At 35.9% G+C, this 18675-nt stretch overlaps 1 protein-coding gene across 5 annotated transcripts in view; it reads right to left on the bottom strand.

Moving 5' to 3' along the window:
- SEC63 (SEC63 homolog, protein translocation regulator) overlaps window positions 1-18675 on the bottom strand; it is a 75557-nt gene that overhangs the window by 40614 nt on the left and 16268 nt on the right. For 2 of the 5 annotated variants that reach the window (XM_036316180.1, XM_036316179.1), the window contains exons 2-6: window positions 17635-17734; window positions 10837-10949; window positions 6629-6690; window positions 6018-6076; window positions 340-390 (exon numbers count right to left, since the gene is read on the bottom strand). In XM_036316180.1, the coding sequence (XP_036172073.1) occupies window positions 340-390; window positions 6018-6076; window positions 6629-6690; window positions 10837-10949; window positions 17635-17694 (345 nt within the window). In that variant the 5' untranslated portion in view covers window positions 17695-17734. Of the gene's footprint in view, window positions 1-339; window positions 391-4554; window positions 4832-6017; window positions 6077-6628; window positions 6691-7286; window positions 7354-10836; window positions 10950-12560; window positions 12676-17634; window positions 17735-18675 lie in introns of those variants that run through there. The other 3 variants (XM_036316177.1, XM_036316181.1, XM_036316182.1) reach the window with 3 other exon arrangements.

Below are 18675 nucleotides of genomic sequence, written 5' to 3'. Positions count from 1 at the left end.
ATTTAAAAGGGAAATCACCAAACTTAAGCAGTGATTATCTCCAACAGAGATGTGGAGGGAGGTAGTGAAGGAAGACTCATTTTAAACTCTAAATACAACTGTAGTATTATCAGTTGTGTCTAATTTTTGAATTGGGAGGAAATATACTTTAGCATACTCAAGTGATGTCACCTTTAGAAGACCTTCAAAATATAGTTGAATATAATAAGATTCTTAAAATTCAAGGATCAATGGATTATATTCTAATACAAATTATAATCTAACAAGGAGACTCCAAAGCATACCAACAATTCCCTTTCCAAAAATATGTTAAAAAAAAAAAAAAAAGCTAGAACTTACCACAACAACTGGAAGGATGACCATGAATGCCAATCCATATACAAGTAAAACCTAGAATTAAAGAGAAAAAAATTATGGTCTACATCAGGCAAATTATAACAATATCCATGAACACTTATTTTGAGGCTTACATGGAGGAGGCACTATTAAAAGCACTCCTCATGTATTATTTTGTTTAATTCTTATTTTCAAATCCTCTGAGGAAGGTACCATTATTATTTTCCTTTTGAAGATAACCTGCAGCATATATATGTTTCATAGCTTGTCCTAGGTCACACAGCTAGTAAGTAGGTAAGAACCAGGATTGGCATTCCACCTACAGAAACTATGTTCTTTGCCACTACTAATAAATTACCTTTTCATTTGCTCTATAGATAACACCAGCAAAACAGAAATTATATTTCCCTTCAAGTCAAGTACTTATATAGTCACACCTTGGCAAGCGGTTAATGCCTTGGAAATAAATAATAATAGAACCCTGTTTGGTTCCTTTGTCTAAATATTGAGGAGTAACTTCATAATGTTCTGTTTGAAGTCTATTGGTCTCAGATTTTTCTCCCACTGCTTGATCCCTAATCTCGTAGCTAACTATGTTTCTCTTCTTTAGTATTCCCAGAATAAGCCTAGGCATGATAAGCACACTTACATACAGCAACTATATACCACTGAAGAAAACAAATGTTAATCTGCCATAAAATAACATTATAAATAGCCATTTCAAAACAAATTACAGACTATATGGATTTTGGTTTTTATTACTTCAAAGATAGCTCCTACCTAGATCATTATTTTCAAGAAAGCAGGGAATCATCTATTCCTAAACAATAGGAATTTCTGACATTTTAGAGTTCAGCATCTATATGATTGAAGTCTGTATCCTACTGCCTCCTGAAGTACCATACGGAATATATACCACTAATTTAGCATATATTATAATTAATTTAGCCAGGGTAAATGTGAAATGAAGGGTAATTTAACATTTGAGTACAACTTAGGATAAATACAGATACCATAAAAAAAGAGTAGTTCCAGGACTTCCAGTCAACACAGCGGCATAGATAAATGCAGTATTTGAATCCTCCAACTCAACTACAGAACCATCATTCAGAGCCACCTAAAATCTAGCTGAATTTAAGACCTAAAAATAGGGATTTAAAGAAGCTACATAGAGACTGGTCAGAGGGTCAGAGACTTGGAATGGGCTAGTCCCACATCCACATGTGCTAGATAAAAATCAGGAGGAGTACCTCAGTCATGGTGGTCCCCCTGAAGAGCAAGGAATCCCAGCCCCATACCAGGCCCCCCCAGCCCAGCGTTCCAGTGCCAGGAGGAGAAGTCCCCATAACTTCTGGCTGTAAAAACCAGTGGGGATTGTGGCTGAGTGATAATGAGGGCTGCTGGAATCCCATGCAGTTCCTCTTAAAGGGCCTGCACATGGATTTATTCAGACTCACTCCCTCTGAGCTCCAGCACTGGGACAGCAGCTCAAAAGGCACCAGGGACATACAGGGAGGAACTGAATTATCTGGCATCAGAGCAAAAGCTGGAGGAGCAGACAAATGTGCTGGCAAAAGCCATTGTTCTTTTTCTGAGACCCCCTCCAACCTCAAAGAGCCAGCAAGTGGGTGTCATATCTCCATCAACCTGGCTCACACTGTTCACCACACTGTAGTGATTGCCTGAGACCCCATTCGCCCAACTTGAGGGCCCGACCAAGCCATTTCCAGTGGTTTTTCCATACAAACCACCTTTCTTGGCACCTGCTACAGACTTTCCTAAAATCTCTCAAACAAGCAACATCTGGTCTTGGCACATATCCTGTACCTTTCACTAAGTGGGCCCAGCCCCAGCACTAGTGGCAGCCAGTCTTAGTTTGCAGCCTGGCCTCTCCTGGGCACTTCCAAACCAAGCACAAGTAGGAGCCATCTGCAGATTGCTCCAAAGCTCATGCCAGGTGGTCCCAGACAGGGCAAAGGCAGTGGATGACCTTGCACCTCCTGGGAGTCCCCAGGGCCAGTGCACCTCATGGATAGCTTTAGACCATGCTAGATTACAATCTTACCACCTTCACTAGCAAGAAACTCTTTGGGCTAACTTGGTGAGCACAACAGCCCCACTGAAGTTTTATAAGGTTGGCTCCTGAACAACAGCTACTCTGCTGTAGTCACAGCGGGTCCTCACAGCCAATTGGCCTGGGGGTCAATCCCTTCCAGTGATGCCAACAGAAAAATTAAGGCTCAACTACAATAGGACAGTGCACACAGCCCACACAGGGGTGCACCTAGAGTTCCCAGCTGGGGTAACTGGGGAGGCTGTGCCTCTGTGCCCTACAGAACACCTACTACACAAGGCCACTCTACTAAGTCCAGGAGACATAGCAGCTCTACCTAATACCTAGAAACAAACTTAGGGAAGCAGCCAAAATGTGGAGACAAAGAAATAGGTCCCAAATAAAAGAACAGCAGAAATTTTCAGAAAAAGAGCTAAATGAGCCCTGGCCAGTGGGACTCGGTTGGTTGGGTTGGAGTGTCATCCTGTACACCAGAGGTGACTGGTTTGATTCTTGGTCAGGGCACATACTTGGGTTGTACATTTGATCCCTGGTCAGGGCGTGTGTTAGAGGCAACCAATCTATGTTACTCTCTCACAATAATGTTTCTTTCTCTCTCTCCCCCTTACCCTCTTAAAAAAAAAACAAAATAAAACTAAATGAAATGGAAGCAAGCAAGCAAACTACTATAGAGTTCAAAACAATGGTTATAAGGATGCTGAAGGAACTTAGTGAGAATTTCAACAGCATGAAAAAGGACATAGAAATCACAAAAAGGAACCAATCAGAAATGAAAAATATACTAACTGAAATGAAGAATAATTTACAGGGAATTAACAGTAGATTTGATGAAGCCAAGAATCAAATCAGTGATTTGGAACATAAGGAAGCCAAATTACGCAATCAGAAAAGAAATCCAAAAAGAGGTAGTATAAGGAGTTTCTGAGACAACTTCAAGTGTACCAACATATGCATTATGGGGTCACTGGAAGAAGAGAAGAAGCAAGAAATTGAAAACTTCTTAGAAAAAAAAATAATGAAGAAAACTTCCCTAACTTGGTGAAGGGAATAGACATACAAGTCTAGGAAGTGCAGAGAGTCCCAAACAAGGTGAACCCAAAGAGACCCATACCAAGACACATCATAAATAAATGCAAAAGATTAAAGACAAAGAATCTTAAAAGCAGCAAGAGAAAAACAGTTACCTATAAGGGAGCTCCCATAAGACTGTCAGCTTATTTCTCAAAAGAAACTTTGCAGGCCAGAAAGGAATGGCAAGAAATACTCAAAGTGATGAAAAGCAAGGACCTATAACCAAAATTACTCTACCCAGCTATCATTTAGAATCAAAGGACATATAAAGAGCTCCCAAGACATGAAAAGGCTAAAAGAGCTCATCACCACCAAATCATTATTATATGAAACTAGTGGCCCGGTGCACAAATTCATGCACATTGAAAGGAAATTAATTAGAAGAAATATTTTAATAACGCTATTCACCCTTTCTCTATAATAGAAGTGTCAACCAAATTCACAATTGACAATGACAGATCAAAACACACACATGCGATTGGTGCCAGCAAGAGTTTTGAATGCACTACACATGTGCGAGTCAACTTAGCCTTTTATATATATGGAATATAGAATAAACTTGCTTAATTAGACCTGCTTTCTGATTTAGCTAAACTTTTTCCAGCCCAGTGAAGCACCCCAACTTCTCTTTCAGGTAATTGTCAGCAACACAGCAATAAATATCAACACAAAGCAGATTATTATTGTAGATCACGCAGGGAGAACAAAGGAAAAAATATTTGACTGCAGCAGTTTTTGACTATATTCTGCACAGTGAGAAAATCTGAAGTCATTTTCAAGTTCCACCATTTCTTCCTTCTTTTCAGTTGGGTCAAGTTTCTAAACTTTCTAAATCTTGTTTGCTGGCCAATGAAAAAAAAATAGAATTCCACCAAGTCTCCAATGTACCTACTCCAGGACTTCTGTGAGGATCAAATGAGATGAGGCATGGGAAAACACTTCACAGACATTTGGTTAAAGTGTAAAATGTTTCCACCTGGCTATAAAGCAAGTCGTATTTCTGGGCTGAAAAAACTCCAAGGAGGCTAGTCACTAGGGAGAGGAAGCCGGGCATTGCTACATGACATCATTACCTGGCGCCCACAGCCACCGTTTTCGGGCTGGGCTGGGCTGTGGGCTGAATTTTGCACCATAGGGTCTCGGCAGTGTTAGCTGCAATTTGGTGGGGTGTTGCTCCAGCGTGGTGGCAGGGCCTGTGTTCCACTTGGGGGAGCCAAGTGTAGCTTTGTGGGTGCCAGGTCCCTGGTGCCGTTTCTTTGTAAATGGCCAATGTGCATCACAGCAGCTCCTGCGATGAGCGTCTGCCCCCTGGTGGTCAGTGTGTGTCATAGCAACTGGTCGGAGGGACACTTAGCATATTAGCCTTTTATATATATAGATGTTAAAGGGTCTTCTTTAAGAAAAGGGGATATAAAAATATGAACAATAAAATGGCAGTAAATACATACCTATCAACAACTGAATATAAAAACCAAAATAAACGAACAAGCAGAAGAGAAACAGATTCATAGATGCGGAGAATATTTTTACAGCTGCCAGATAGGAAGGGGTTGAAGGGGTGGGTGGAAAAGGTGAAGGGATTAAGAAGTACAAATTGAGCCAAAACCGGTTTGGCTCAGTGGAGCGTCGGCCTGCAGACTGAAAGGTCCCAGGTTCGATTCCGGTCAGGGGCATGTACCTGGGTTGCAGGCACATCCCCAATAGGAGATGTGCAGGAGGCAGCTGATCAATGTTTCTCTCTCATCGATGTTGCTAACTCTCTATCTCTCTCCCTTCCTCTCTGTAAAAAATCAATAAAATATATTTTTTAAAAAAAAGTACAAATTGGTTGTTACAGAATAGTCATGGGGATGTAAAGTACAGCATAGGGCAGTGATGGCAAACCTTTTGAGCTCGGCGTGTCAGCATTTTGAAAAACCCTAACTTAACTCTGGTGCCGTGTCACATATAGAAATTTTTGATATTTGCAACCACAGTAAAACAAAGACTTATATTTTTGATATTTATTTTATATACTTAAATGCCATTTAACAAAGAAAAATCAACCAAAAAAATGAGTTCGAATGTCACCTCTGACATGCGTGTCATAGGTTCGCCATCACTGGCATAGGGAATATAGTCAATAGTATCCTAATAACTATGAACGGTGTCAGATGGGTATGAGATTTACTGGGATCAGGTCTAAGTTATATGTCTAATCACTGGGTATACACCTGAAACTAATATAATATTGTATGTCAACTGAATTGGAAAATAAAAATTAATGGCAAATAAAATTTAAAAAGCAGTAGTTCCCCAAACCAAGGGTATGACCTGATCTGAAACTGACTCCAAAAGAAAATCACATCTTTGTTTTAAGACTACAGTTAGAACACACTGCCCCAAACCAGCAACCTAATCATGGGAAAGAATTCTTTTCTCCATCACATAAAAAGTTTCACAATACACAGTTAAATTAAAAATAGCATACCAATATTTTCATTGTAATAGCTCTCTTTATGTCAAATGTATTATAATGTGATATAAATAGACTCACCAAAATTGAATTTTTCTGGTCAACTATCCAAGCTGGCAGGGCTATTCCAAAGCTTGTGGCTAAAATAGAAAGAACATTTCTATACTTCCAGAATTTATATCCCAAAATTCTGCCTCTCATCCCCACCCCCACCCACCCCCAAAAAAAACAACTGAGAAAAATCATCTCATTACAACATATGTTCTCATTACACAAATTAATGGAAATAGTCTATATCTGAAACTAAATCTTTCCAGAAGGAAAAAAATAATCAAAGTACATAAATTCCTTCTTAAAAAAAATCTAAATCCTTTTATATTTCCTGAGTTTATGTAAACACTGTATGTGAGAAAATATTTAAAGTCAGCAAAAAAAACATTTTTGTCATTCAATTTTTATGAACTACTAATTGAAAATGTGAATGACAGTGACTACTCTTCTCATCAAATCAATCTAAGTTTTATCTTCTAAACTATTTTCTAGAAAAAAAATAGTTAAAAATTAATTAAAAGGAACTCAATTGACACATCTGTTTAACTCCCTGTGGCTGTTAAAATATTCTTTTCTATCTAATTAATATTTTAATAATATATATCATATACCCAGTGTTTTTTAATAATCATTTACCCCACCTTGAGGTCCATCTGGATTTCCAAACTCTTCCCAATTTTTCCGGGACTCTTCATCAGTTAAACTAGCATCAAAAGAACAAAGTTTAATAGTTAGAAAGCCCTACCTGAAAAAAGTACTCATATATACAAATTCCATTAACCAACCAACTCATTTCTTAAAGATATTAATTTCAGAGAATCAAGGAAAGCCTCTTTGAAATCAGAAAAACAAGGAAGCTAGAAATTCTGGATTAACAGAAAATGTCAACTATTGAGCCTTGATACAAATTCCTGGTTGCCCCATGGGTCTTCAAATTTAGCTACTTTAAGCCAGGAAGTGAAACTTTAAAAGCTAACACATTTTCTGAGAGAAGGCAGGAAGATTATTGGTGCCTTTTTTTGTTCTTATATGCTCATACATTTCCAAAATTTCTTCAATAAGCATGCTCACACTTCAATAATAATATAACCTATTTTCTAAATATAAAATTAATCCATAATAATCCCTCCAAAACTGGTACCATATTCTCAACAAAAAAAAGAAGAAAAACACCTATAAAAGTCTATTGCTGTGTAAAAGGTCATTAGCACTGTGCTGAGACCACAATTTTCTTCCTAACCCAGGCAATATGAAGTGACAGAGTGAATATATTTTTTAACACCTAAATATAAATATTACCTATGAGCTGGGCAATAGCTAAAGGCACAGAGTGAGAGTGGTTTTATTCCAGGTTCCAGTGTAGATGCTAAGAAAACATTAAAATAAAATTTTATTTCCTTCGAACACTTTATAATGTTGTTAAGGGAACAAGGCAGAAATACACCAAAAAAAAAAAAAAAAAGACTAATAATAAAATAAGAAAGGCTTTCTTGTAGATTAGTTGGCAAAAGATTATGTTTATGTCCAAATCCAATTTTGGTCCTATTTCTATTTCCCAGAATATAGGTACTTAAGATACAATGTAGGTTCTAGTCAACCAAGTTCCAAGTTGAAAGAGAGAATGCAGAAGTACCTTTATAAAATAGCAAAAATTTTCAACAATTTGAAAATATTTTAGAACTTATCGATTTGATAATTTATAAAAATAAGTATCCTGACATCTTTAGCCCTTATTTAACTGTATCTCTACTTACACTATTTGAACTAAGGTCACAATAAAACACAGGAGCCAATGGAAAGCATAATTAGAGAGATTTCAAGTTAATAAGAAATGGTGCTAAGATTCTTTTCTGTTGAGATGTTTCTCAAAAAAGTTTGCCCCAGTTTCCTTGTACAACTGTACACCCCACCCAAAGCTTCAGCTATTGTTTCTCTCAATATTCTGTATTCTAACTAGATTCTTTTCCACAAAATAATTATCTCTGACCCCTCTGCCTTTCTGTTGATGGCAGCACAATAAACTGCTCTGTTCTCTATTCAATGCCCTCAGATTTTGCAAAATAAAGCACAGATTTTGCAAAATAAAGCACATAATAGAAGCACTTGATTTTTAACCTGCAACCATACCTGATTATAATTCTATTAATTCATTCATTAAACCAACTTGTACAACCACTGTGATAGGCACCATGCTGGATACTCAAATAAAAGGATTCATCAACTTTTTTTTTTTTAAATATATTTTATTGATTTTTTAGAGAGAAAGGGAGAGAGATAGAGAGCTAGAAACATCCATGAGAGAGAAACATCAATCAGCTGCCTCCTGCACATCTCCCACTGGGGATATGCCCGCAACCCAGGTACATGCCCTTGACCGGAATCGAACCTGGGACCTTTCAGTTCGCAGGCCGACGCTCTATCCACTGAGCCAAACCGGTTTCGGCTCATCAACTTTTTAAAAAGTCAGTGATTTCTTTGCCACTTACTAGTGCTTTAGTATAATACCATTCCTAAGACTTAGTCTCTAGTAAAGATATAAACAAAGAATCATAAATTTTCACAGGAAAAAGTATAAATATGCTAAAGAATATGAAAGAACATGCTATAGGTGATTTGTTAATTCGTATAAGTTTAAACAAGGCCAATAATGCTAACATAATGTTTTTTAATTCAATGAGAATAAAGTTTCCTAAACATGATTATATCCCCTAACTTTGGAGGTAGAAGGTTGTATCACAGATCCAAGTATAAATTTAATGGAATCTGTGCCTCTTTTGCTCTGGAATATATACACATTTAAATATATACATAAAGCCCTAGCCATTGTGGCTCAATTGGTTGGGTGTCATCCTGGGCACCAAAAAGTTGCCAGTTCAATTCCTAGTCAGGGCACATGCCCAGGTTGCAGGCTCCATCCCCAGTAGAAGGCATACAGGAGGCAGCCAATCGATGTTTCACTCTCATATCCATGTTTCTCTCTCTCCTTCTCCTTTCCTCTCTCGAAAAATCAATAAAGAACTTATATATATAATATTCTGTATACAATTTCAAGGACCCCAGATTATAAATCTGATCTAGAGAATGCTTTCACTAAATTATACATTCGTGACACTGAGTTGGCTATGTAAAGCTAAGTTACATACTCATGTGTACAACCACATGAAAACATATTTTTAAAAACTGGAATAGCTTTAAGGTTACATCTCTGCTGCCCACTTGTGAGAAAGTAGCTTGATCCTAGGTTTTATACCTGAAAGTCAAATCCCAACTGTATCCAGAAGAAAGAAACAGAAAATTGAATAGTTTCTAACTCCTCAAAAATAACCAGACCACCTTTTTTCCTCTAAGTTAAAAATCTGGTATGAAGAAATAGGAATGACCCATCTAGTTTATTATAATGGACAAATAAGGGAAGAGAAAATATCCTGAATAACCAAAGCAAATTCTAAAAAGCTTTATAGATCAAAGCCTATAACTTTTGCATTCCAAAAGCTGCTTGAGTTATACTTAGGCTGCTAGAGTTATACATAAGATGGGAGCTTCAATTCAATCAGTCAGAACTTATATTTGGTAAAATGTACAGTTTTATCAAATCTAGTTATACTTGTACAAGTTACAAGATCTCAAAGTCTGGGTCCCATAATCATTTACTTTTCAATTTGTGTTATATAGACCATCAACTAAGACATCTTACATACAAAACATTCTATATCTCGATCATGTAACTGAGTTAAAATGAAAGGCCACATTTTATTCTTCTGTACTTTTTAGAATAGTGATACATAACAGTCAGATTTCCAGTAACTTCAGAACAAATTCAGAAATTTGAACATGTTACAATACCTGAAGACTAGGGCAAAAAAAAAAAAAACTGCACTAAAATTAAAACTAATTAAGTAATACTGTCTATCTGATTTCCTCTGAAATCTTCAGTTCTGAAAATGGCAACTAAGGCACCGCAATACTTGCACAATTAAATTCTTGAAGGAGACACAATCAAAAAATGGGGGAAAAGGAGACACCAATAGAAAGACAGTAATTTGAAGGACATTAGCTGTACAGAAAAGAAAAAAGTGGTACGGACTTCAGATGCTCCTGAATTACAAAATCACATTCATATAGATAACAAGCAATCCACAGGAAAGGGGGAAGAAGAGACACAGTCAATGTATTTTTACTGAGAACATAAATAAGAGAGTATGTCCCCAACTTTTGTCAGTTTGTTATTATATCTGAGTATCCTAATATTTACTTACATTTTATGTCATTGAATCCTCAAAAAACAGACATCTTGTTTGTATTTTACTCTTTAATTCAACTTAAGAGCTATGTAGAGATATACCTATCACAAGTCCTAAAGAATCCAGCTAACCTTTAACTCTTGTAATAGTAATGCTCAAGGAATAACTACTTCTAATTGTATATACTCTATCCTGTTTCCCCAAAATTAAATTGGTCTTGTAAAGAATTTAAATGAGACAAGCTACACTGCCAAAACAAGAGAAATAAATCTTACCTTATAAAAAAAAAAAAAAAAAAAACTAGAAATGAAAACGGGAATAAGTATATCCTCTTTTAATTAGGATGCTTAGAAAAAGGTCAATTAACAAATCACTACTTAATCTAACCAACTTCATATGGCAAATGCACTAATCTACGTTACTTAAAATTAAGGTTTTAGTTAGATTGCCATTTTAGCTCTGCCAGGCAGTTCTATAAATGACAGACTCTGCATATGAGGTCAACATTTAATAAAAATGTATGACAACTATTTTATTTACTAATTTATTCAAATAGAAAACTATCTTTACCACTCTTAAAAATATGTAATGAAGCCTATGATACTTACGCTGCATAAGCTTTTGCTATCCTCATGAACATAACTTCATCACCCCCTTTATCTGGATGATATTTAAGTGACAGCAAACGATATTGTTTCTTAATTTCTGTTACTGTTGCCCCCTAAAAGGAAAAGGTTTGTTTTAGTAAAAGCAAGCACAATGCTATAAAAACAAAACCCATCTCATCTGGAACTTAAGATATTAAATACTCAATATTTTCAGAAAGAGAAAATGAATTTTTAGCCTATATATTTTGTGCCATAAATTCCGCCCCATGTACTTTTTAAATAAAAATATACTTATTTTGTCGGATATATTTATTATATTGAGCACCTACTATGTGTCATGCAGTACACTAGGCACTGATGATACAAGAATGAAACCATGAACAGCACAGATTTGAACTACACAAGTTCATTTATGTATACATGGATTTTTTTGGTATTCGAGGATTTCACATTGTGGAATCAATTAACCGCAGACTAAAAATACTGTGATGTGAAGGACTATAGAGTCAAAAGCTATACTTGAATTTCTGACCAGGCAAGAGCAGCACCTCAACCCCCATGCTGTCAAGGGTCAACTGTAATGATGTATTTAAATAAAATAAAAGGATTGTCACATTTAAATATCAAAGAATGATCACGGTAAATTAAGTCTGGCTGAAAAAAACCTCCAATCAAAGCTTAACTTCCTTTCTAAGAAATAATCTGAAGAATATCTGGTTTCATCTGCTTGTCAATATTTTAAAATTAAGTAAATACTTAATAAGCTTACTTTAGTTGTTTCCTATTAGATTCACTTTCTATTAATAAGTTTTTCATGACTTTCATAGCATCAAATTGCCCCCAAACCTTTTAATTTTTAAAATTTCTTGATGACCATGATCATCACAATGAAAGAAAAACAAATTATAGAAATACTTTGCTTCTAACAAAGCAGAAAACTGGAAGATAAACACATTCCTTACTTTGTATTATATGAATCTCTGGGTCAAGTCATCTACTAGTACTGAGCAAAGACACTAGAAGTAAAAGAACTGGTTTGGGGAAAACATGGAAAGAGCACTAGATTAACTTGACTCCTAAGAAGTTATAGGATCCTGGACAATATACAAATTTTTCGGGTCCCATTTTCACCATTAGGAAAAAAGGCTAGCTGACCTCTAGCATTCATTTCAGTTCTAACTTTCCACTGATAAACCTAAAAGACTAATTTTCTGTTGGGACCCAATAATCAAGTTCAATTAATCAATCAAGAGATCACCCAATGGGTCACCCAAAGTTAATGTGAATTTCTATGACAATGACACCAGTTCTTTAAAATACATAAAGGGTTAACACTCTACCTTAGTGTCAACTAACACAGGGACATAAGATTTTAATCATCCAACTAACATATATAAATCTCCTGGTTTTAACTTTGCATTAACCCATCTTACATATGTGTTTTAAAAATATACCCACTCACTAACTTTCCACCTGATCTTCAAATATTCTTACATTTTAGTAATTACAAATCAATTCTTAATAGGATGGCAATCATCTGTAGCTTAAAAAACATATGTACATCAGAATAATAAATAATGGATTAGATAGCTCATTTTAATAAAAATTTTTTAACTGACCACAGTTTTACTTTTAGGCACAGTCCAATTTCTTTTAGGACGTGGACTTACAGTGTTTTCATGGGATCATTAAACTAATGTGCATTATATAAAAATACTACTTACAGGATCCAAATTTAATACTTCATAAGGATTATATTCCTGATATTCTCGGTCGGTTTTAGAAACTTTGTACGCAAGGAATAAGAATAATGCCCATCCTGCAAGCAGAATTATTTTCCTGTTTAGAAAAAAGATAAGTGAAATATAAATAAATACATCTACATGGTTTTCCTTTAAGAGTCATTATGGCAAGATCAAGGCATAAAACAATCTGAAGTGGTCTCATAACACTATGCCACTGACTCAAATTCTAAACTCCTGTTATAGCAAGAACAGTGTCCTTTTCACCTTTGAATCTCTAGAATATTGTATAATGCCTGTCATTTCATATTCTCAGTTACTACTTGCAGAACTGTAAGTACCAAATTCAACTTATTAATTTATTGGACTATTGCATTCAATCAAAATACATTAATGCCAAGAATTCAGTAAACCATTTAATATAAAAAAGAATTGTTCTTGACCTTGCAATAACACTTTTAGAAAAACAAACTACAAAAAATAATGGGTCAATTGGGCAAAGATGAATATATAGCCATGTTTATAATGGTAAAACTCTGGAAACAAGTGTCCTTTAATAGGAAACTAAGTAAACAAAGATAGAACCACACAATGGAACATTTTTTAGCCAATAAAGATATAAAAAAGATGTACATACTAGTTTTTAAAAAGATATAAAATAACATTTAATTTGGGAAAAAACTAATTTATTCTCTCTGATATGTTCTGTTTAGTGAAAATATTTTAGAGATTATTACCAGTGTTGGAGAGACTAAAGAAAAAAGGAGCTCTCACACACACTCTATACTCTGAAGGAATATCTGGCAATAAGGTATCAAAAGACCTAAAGAAGTACATACCCTTTTAACTGTCCATCTACTTTACTTCAAGAAACTTAAAAGGAAATAAACTAGAATTAAATACATAAAATATAAAAGGGTGGTTACAGATATAAATAACAGCAGAAAACATATATGCACATAAATGCCTATCAACAGAGCACTAGACAAATAAATTAACAGTGAAACACTGTATACCTATACAGTGAAACACTACCTGGCCACTAAAAACTTGTGCACTGGAAGATTATCTACCTTGTGTTATTAAATTAAAAAAACCAACAACACAGCTTTCAAAGCTGTATGTACATGTAATATAATCCTATTTTTGTAAATAAGTCTATTGCAAATAAAAATATAGAAATGTAAATCATCTTAATAGTGGCTATCTTTAAGTGATGAAATTGAAAGATTTATGAAATATCACAATCTGTTACACTGAATAGAAATTGTTAAACCAATACAAAAAGAATCATAGGAGGCCTAATAAAAAATAAAATTGGGGTGGCCTGTCTTCAAAGACAGAAAGAAAATGTTCCATGTGTTTAATCTCTCTTGTTAGGAACCTAGCTTTGGAATGAGACTAATCAAGTTCCAACCCACCTGCTTACCTCTATCATGCTGATTTTTTCAAAATCCCCTAAGCTTGTCCCACCATCACACTTTTGCTCTCTTGGATCTTTCTACCTAGAATTCCCATTTCACATCTCTGCCTATCCAAACTCTATTTCATTCTTCAAGACTCAACTCAGGTTATTCACCCTCCAAGAAGCAGTCCTCATCAACGGGGAGACTGTAACTACTGTCACAAAAAAATAAAAACCATGACTTTCCTCCTCTGACTTGATGCAAGTTCCTTGAGCCCTGGATATGATCTTAATTCAGTTTTAACTAACTTCAGAGTAGCTTAAACAGTTAGCACTGAGATGCAAATTTATTTCCATCTGGTCAAAATAACGCTCTACTCTTTATTAAGAGCATAATAAGTACTGCAAGCTGCTTTCCACACTATCTATAGGCCAAAAGAAGAAAAGGGAGCCCTATCTGGAGTGCTCCCACTCTTACCTGGCTATCTAGGGAGAGGTACTTATGAACATAGGCTCTGGAACAAAACTACCAACTAAGGCCAAATCCCTGCTTCACCACTTATTAACCAAGAGATCTTAACAAGTTGCTTAGCCTTTTATATCTCAGTTTCCAACTTTTAGGGTAGGTTTGAGAATCAACTGAGATTAGGTATGTAAAGCACCTAGAAAGTGCTTCAGATATCATAAATAATTCATACTAGCTATTGGCTGTTATTAGTAACTCCACCCAAATCTCAGCTCAGACCTCATTATTCAGGGACACTTCTCTGTGTAGAGCCAGAGTTATAAGCCATTCCTCTACTCCTTCATGGCATCCCCCTTACTAAACTCTATTATTACTTGTTTACTTAACAGTATCCCCCAAGACTGTAAGTAGCTGAAACATGTCTACTTATTAATCACAGTATATTGGCACCTAGCATAATACCTGACATATACATAGTAGGTGCACAATAACTATTTATTGAATTAAAATAAAAATAATTTAAAATAGTAATTTTAACTCAACTCCAAAGTTTGCTAATTACCCCAATATCCAAAAGAACACATGAAAATATACTTTATTCCCACACAAATAACTCCGCATTTTCTTTTTTTTTTTAATATATTTTATTGATTTTTTACAGAGAGGAAGGGAGAATGATAGTTAGAAATATCGATGAGAGAGAAACATCTATCAGCTGCCTCCTGCACACTCCCTACTGGGGATGTGCCCGCAACAAAGGTACATGCCCTTGACCGGAATCGAACCTGGGACCCTTGAGTCTGCAGGCCGACGCTCCATCCACTGAGCGAAACCGGCTAGGGCTCCGCATTTTCTTTTACCAATTCTCCCAACAGGCTAACAAAGGTCAGAAAACAAAGATAAAGGTGAAATTGAAAGCCAGATTTAAAAGCAAACAAGGGCAGAAGGAAAAGGAAACAAAACACCTAGGATATGTTAGGCCCCTTTTTAGATGCTTTACTTGTAGCATCTGACTCTATAAGCCAAAGGGAGGAGAGCAGAGGCTCAAGACAGAACCCACCAGATTGATGAAAAAAATTACCACAATCAATAAAACCCTGGTCTAATTTCCCGAGCCAAAGCAAAGGTGGAAACAATAAACTGCATCATGCTCTGTGACCAATTTTTTTAGAAAGCATGTTTGGTTCCTCTAAAACAGTGGTTCTCAACCTTGGCTGCACATTAGAATCACCTGGGAATCTTTTTAAAATCCTGATTTCTGGGCCTCATCCTCTGGAAATTCTGTTTCTTTGTTACTCATGTTGTGGCCCCACCCCATAACAGAGAAACAGGATTTCCGGAGGATGAGGCCCAGAAATCAGGATTTTAAAAAGATTCCCAGGTGATTCTAATGTGCAGCCAAGGTTGAGAACCACTGCTCTAAAAAGATAAGCATTTTCACTACAGTGGGGCCTTGACTTACAAGTGTCCCGACTAATGAGTTTTTTGAGATACCAGCTGTCTCTCTGCCGATTTTTTGCATTGAGTTGACAGAGTAATTTGAGTTAACGAGCTCCTTAACGAGCTCGGTCTCCTAAGGAATTAAACTGGTAAGTCAAGGCCCCACTGTATATATAGAGTCAGTAATTAGTTAACTTGTGAAGTCTTGTATTTTTCTTAAGCACACTTTCAAAGTTATTTTGGAAGCAACTTTCAGAAATTAGAGTATTACACAATGACTGCTTAATTGTAAAAGAATACTTCAGGGTTAAGTAGCAAAAAAGGTTTTGATGTTTCCGACCTTATCTAAATTGTTACCAGTATCAATGTAACCCTTCCTTACTTGAACATTCTTTAATCTGTACTTCCAGTTAAGTAAATCAGTTTATTAATCACTGAAGAGAATTTCACAGAGTTGGTCTGCTGTTTTTTTCTTGAAAACTAAGGTTCAAATACCTACAAAGTGTTGACCAATTTTATTATAAAGGATTGATGACTTAGGGCAGCGGTTCTCAACCTGTGGGTTGCCAACCTGTGGAGGTCCAACGACCCTTTCACAGAGGTCGCCTAAAACCATCAGAAAACACATATAAAATTACATATTGCTTTTGTAATCAATCACTATGCTTTAATTATGTTCAATTTTTAACAATGAAAATACATCCTGCATATCAGATATTTACATTACGATTCATAACAGTAGCAAAATTACAGTTATGAAGTAGCAACGAAAATAATTTTATGGTTGGGGGTCACCACAACATGAGGAACTGTATTAAAGGGTCATAGCATTAGGAAGGTTGAGAACCACTGACTTAGGGTGAAGATCCAAAGCCTATGCTCTAAACCGGCATATCCCATACCCCAGTGGTTGGCAAACTGAGGCTTGCGAGCCACATACGGCTCTTTGGCCCCTTGAGTGTGGCTCTTCCACAAAATACCACGTGCGGGCGCGCACGTACAGTGCGATTGAAACTTCGTGGCCCATGCGCAGAAGTCGGTATTTTGTGGAAGAGCCACACTCAAGGGGCCAAAGAGCTGCATGTGGTTCGCGAGCTGCAGTTTGCCAACCACTGCCATAGCCTCACAAAATCAAATAGGCCGACTCTAATTAAACATGGTAATGGCCTGTTTAAGCAGATAGGCCTGCCAAAACAAAGAGTAACTAGGTCTCCAATCCACCACTTCTAGCTGTATGATCTCGTTCAAGTAACCTCATTTTTTTAGTCTCAGTTTCCTCATCTGAGAAAAAGCAAACACATCTACCTTGAAGTTAATATAAAACTAATGAGATAACTTACAAGGCCCTAGCACAGCACCTGGCATACAGTATGTGCTCAATAAACTTTATAACATGAAATTCAAACTTGATCATGTCACTTCCCTGCTTTTTTTATAATCTTTTAAAGATTCTTCTATGTCTTTAAGACAAAAATTCAAATACTGACACAAGATGCACAAGGTTTTCCTTTAAGATTTGACTTCTCTTTCTCCCCTTCTCCTTTGAGTCAGAAGCACACTCTCTCCTTTCAATTTGTAAACAACTCTGTTCAGACACCTCTCAAATTTACTATTCACATCTTAACCATACTAAGGTCACAATTTCTTTACAGATACATGTTTTATTCATTATTATACACCTATTTTAGACGATACCTAGCAAAAAGTAAACACTAAATATTTTTTTATTGAAACCAATTACTTACTTTATTGTAGGAATAATATTTGGCTGGGGCTTTAATAACCGTAATCGATACCACATACATCTTCCATATACTTTTCTGATATTCTTTAATCGAATTTGCTCTGTCAAAAAAAATAATAAGGGGATAAGTTAAACCATTTTTCACAGTAAAGGCAAAACCAGAGTTAATACCATACTAACCTTCATTGCCATGCTAATACTTTATTGGCACAAGAAAATACTGCCTACTTAAATAACATTTAGGAAAATTTCACAAGATAGGTTAAATTTTCTGCCACTTAGAACAAATGATCTATTTGGGAAATTTTATTCAACTACCAGGGAATCATTTTCCATGTGAGACCTAAATACTTCTAAATGAAATAAGTAAAAACTAACTTGAATCCAAAATACTTAGTTACATAATCAGTAATTTCTGAGATAGTCTCTCCTCCTTTCCCTTCTACTATAGAAAGAATAAAAAGTGCCGAAACCGGTTTGGCTCAGTGGATAGAGCGTCGGCCTGCGGACTGAGGGGTCTCAGGTTCGATTCCGGTCAGGGGCATGTGCCTGGGTTGCGGGCACATCCCCGGTGGGAGATGTGCAGGAGGCAGCTGGTCGATGATTCTCTCTCATCATCGATGTTTCTAACTCACTATCCCTCTCCCTTCCTCTCTATAAAAAATCAATAAAAAATATATTAAAAAAAAAAGAATAAAAAGTATAAAGTAGTTGAAGTATGTGGTTTATTAAGGAAGCTAGGCAGAAATTATATTCTTCAAACATGAAAGTAATTATATTAAATTAGAAAAGTCACCCAAATCCATAAGATGTTAAAATGAGTCCATATAAGTTATGACAAAAGGCATTATTTTAGTGCCCAGGAAAAAACTGAAAAGAAATTAAACCAAGGCCAAAATATCATGTAGAATTTTACTATAATAAAACTATAATCATTTGATTTGGATAATGCTCCCAACTTAAAAAAAAAATGTTTTAAGTTTTAAAATAAAATACCCTTTCACAAAGATGGCACGCAGAAAGCAAAGAAAGAAGCCAAGGC

This window comes from Myotis myotis, unplaced genomic scaffold, assembly GCF_014108235.1.
Source record: "Myotis myotis isolate mMyoMyo1 unplaced genomic scaffold, mMyoMyo1.p scaffold_m19_p_7, whole genome shotgun sequence".
Classification (NCBI taxonomy): domain Eukaryota; kingdom Metazoa; phylum Chordata; class Mammalia; order Chiroptera; family Vespertilionidae; genus Myotis; species Myotis myotis.
This window is presented reverse-complemented; position numbering and strand designations above follow the sequence as displayed.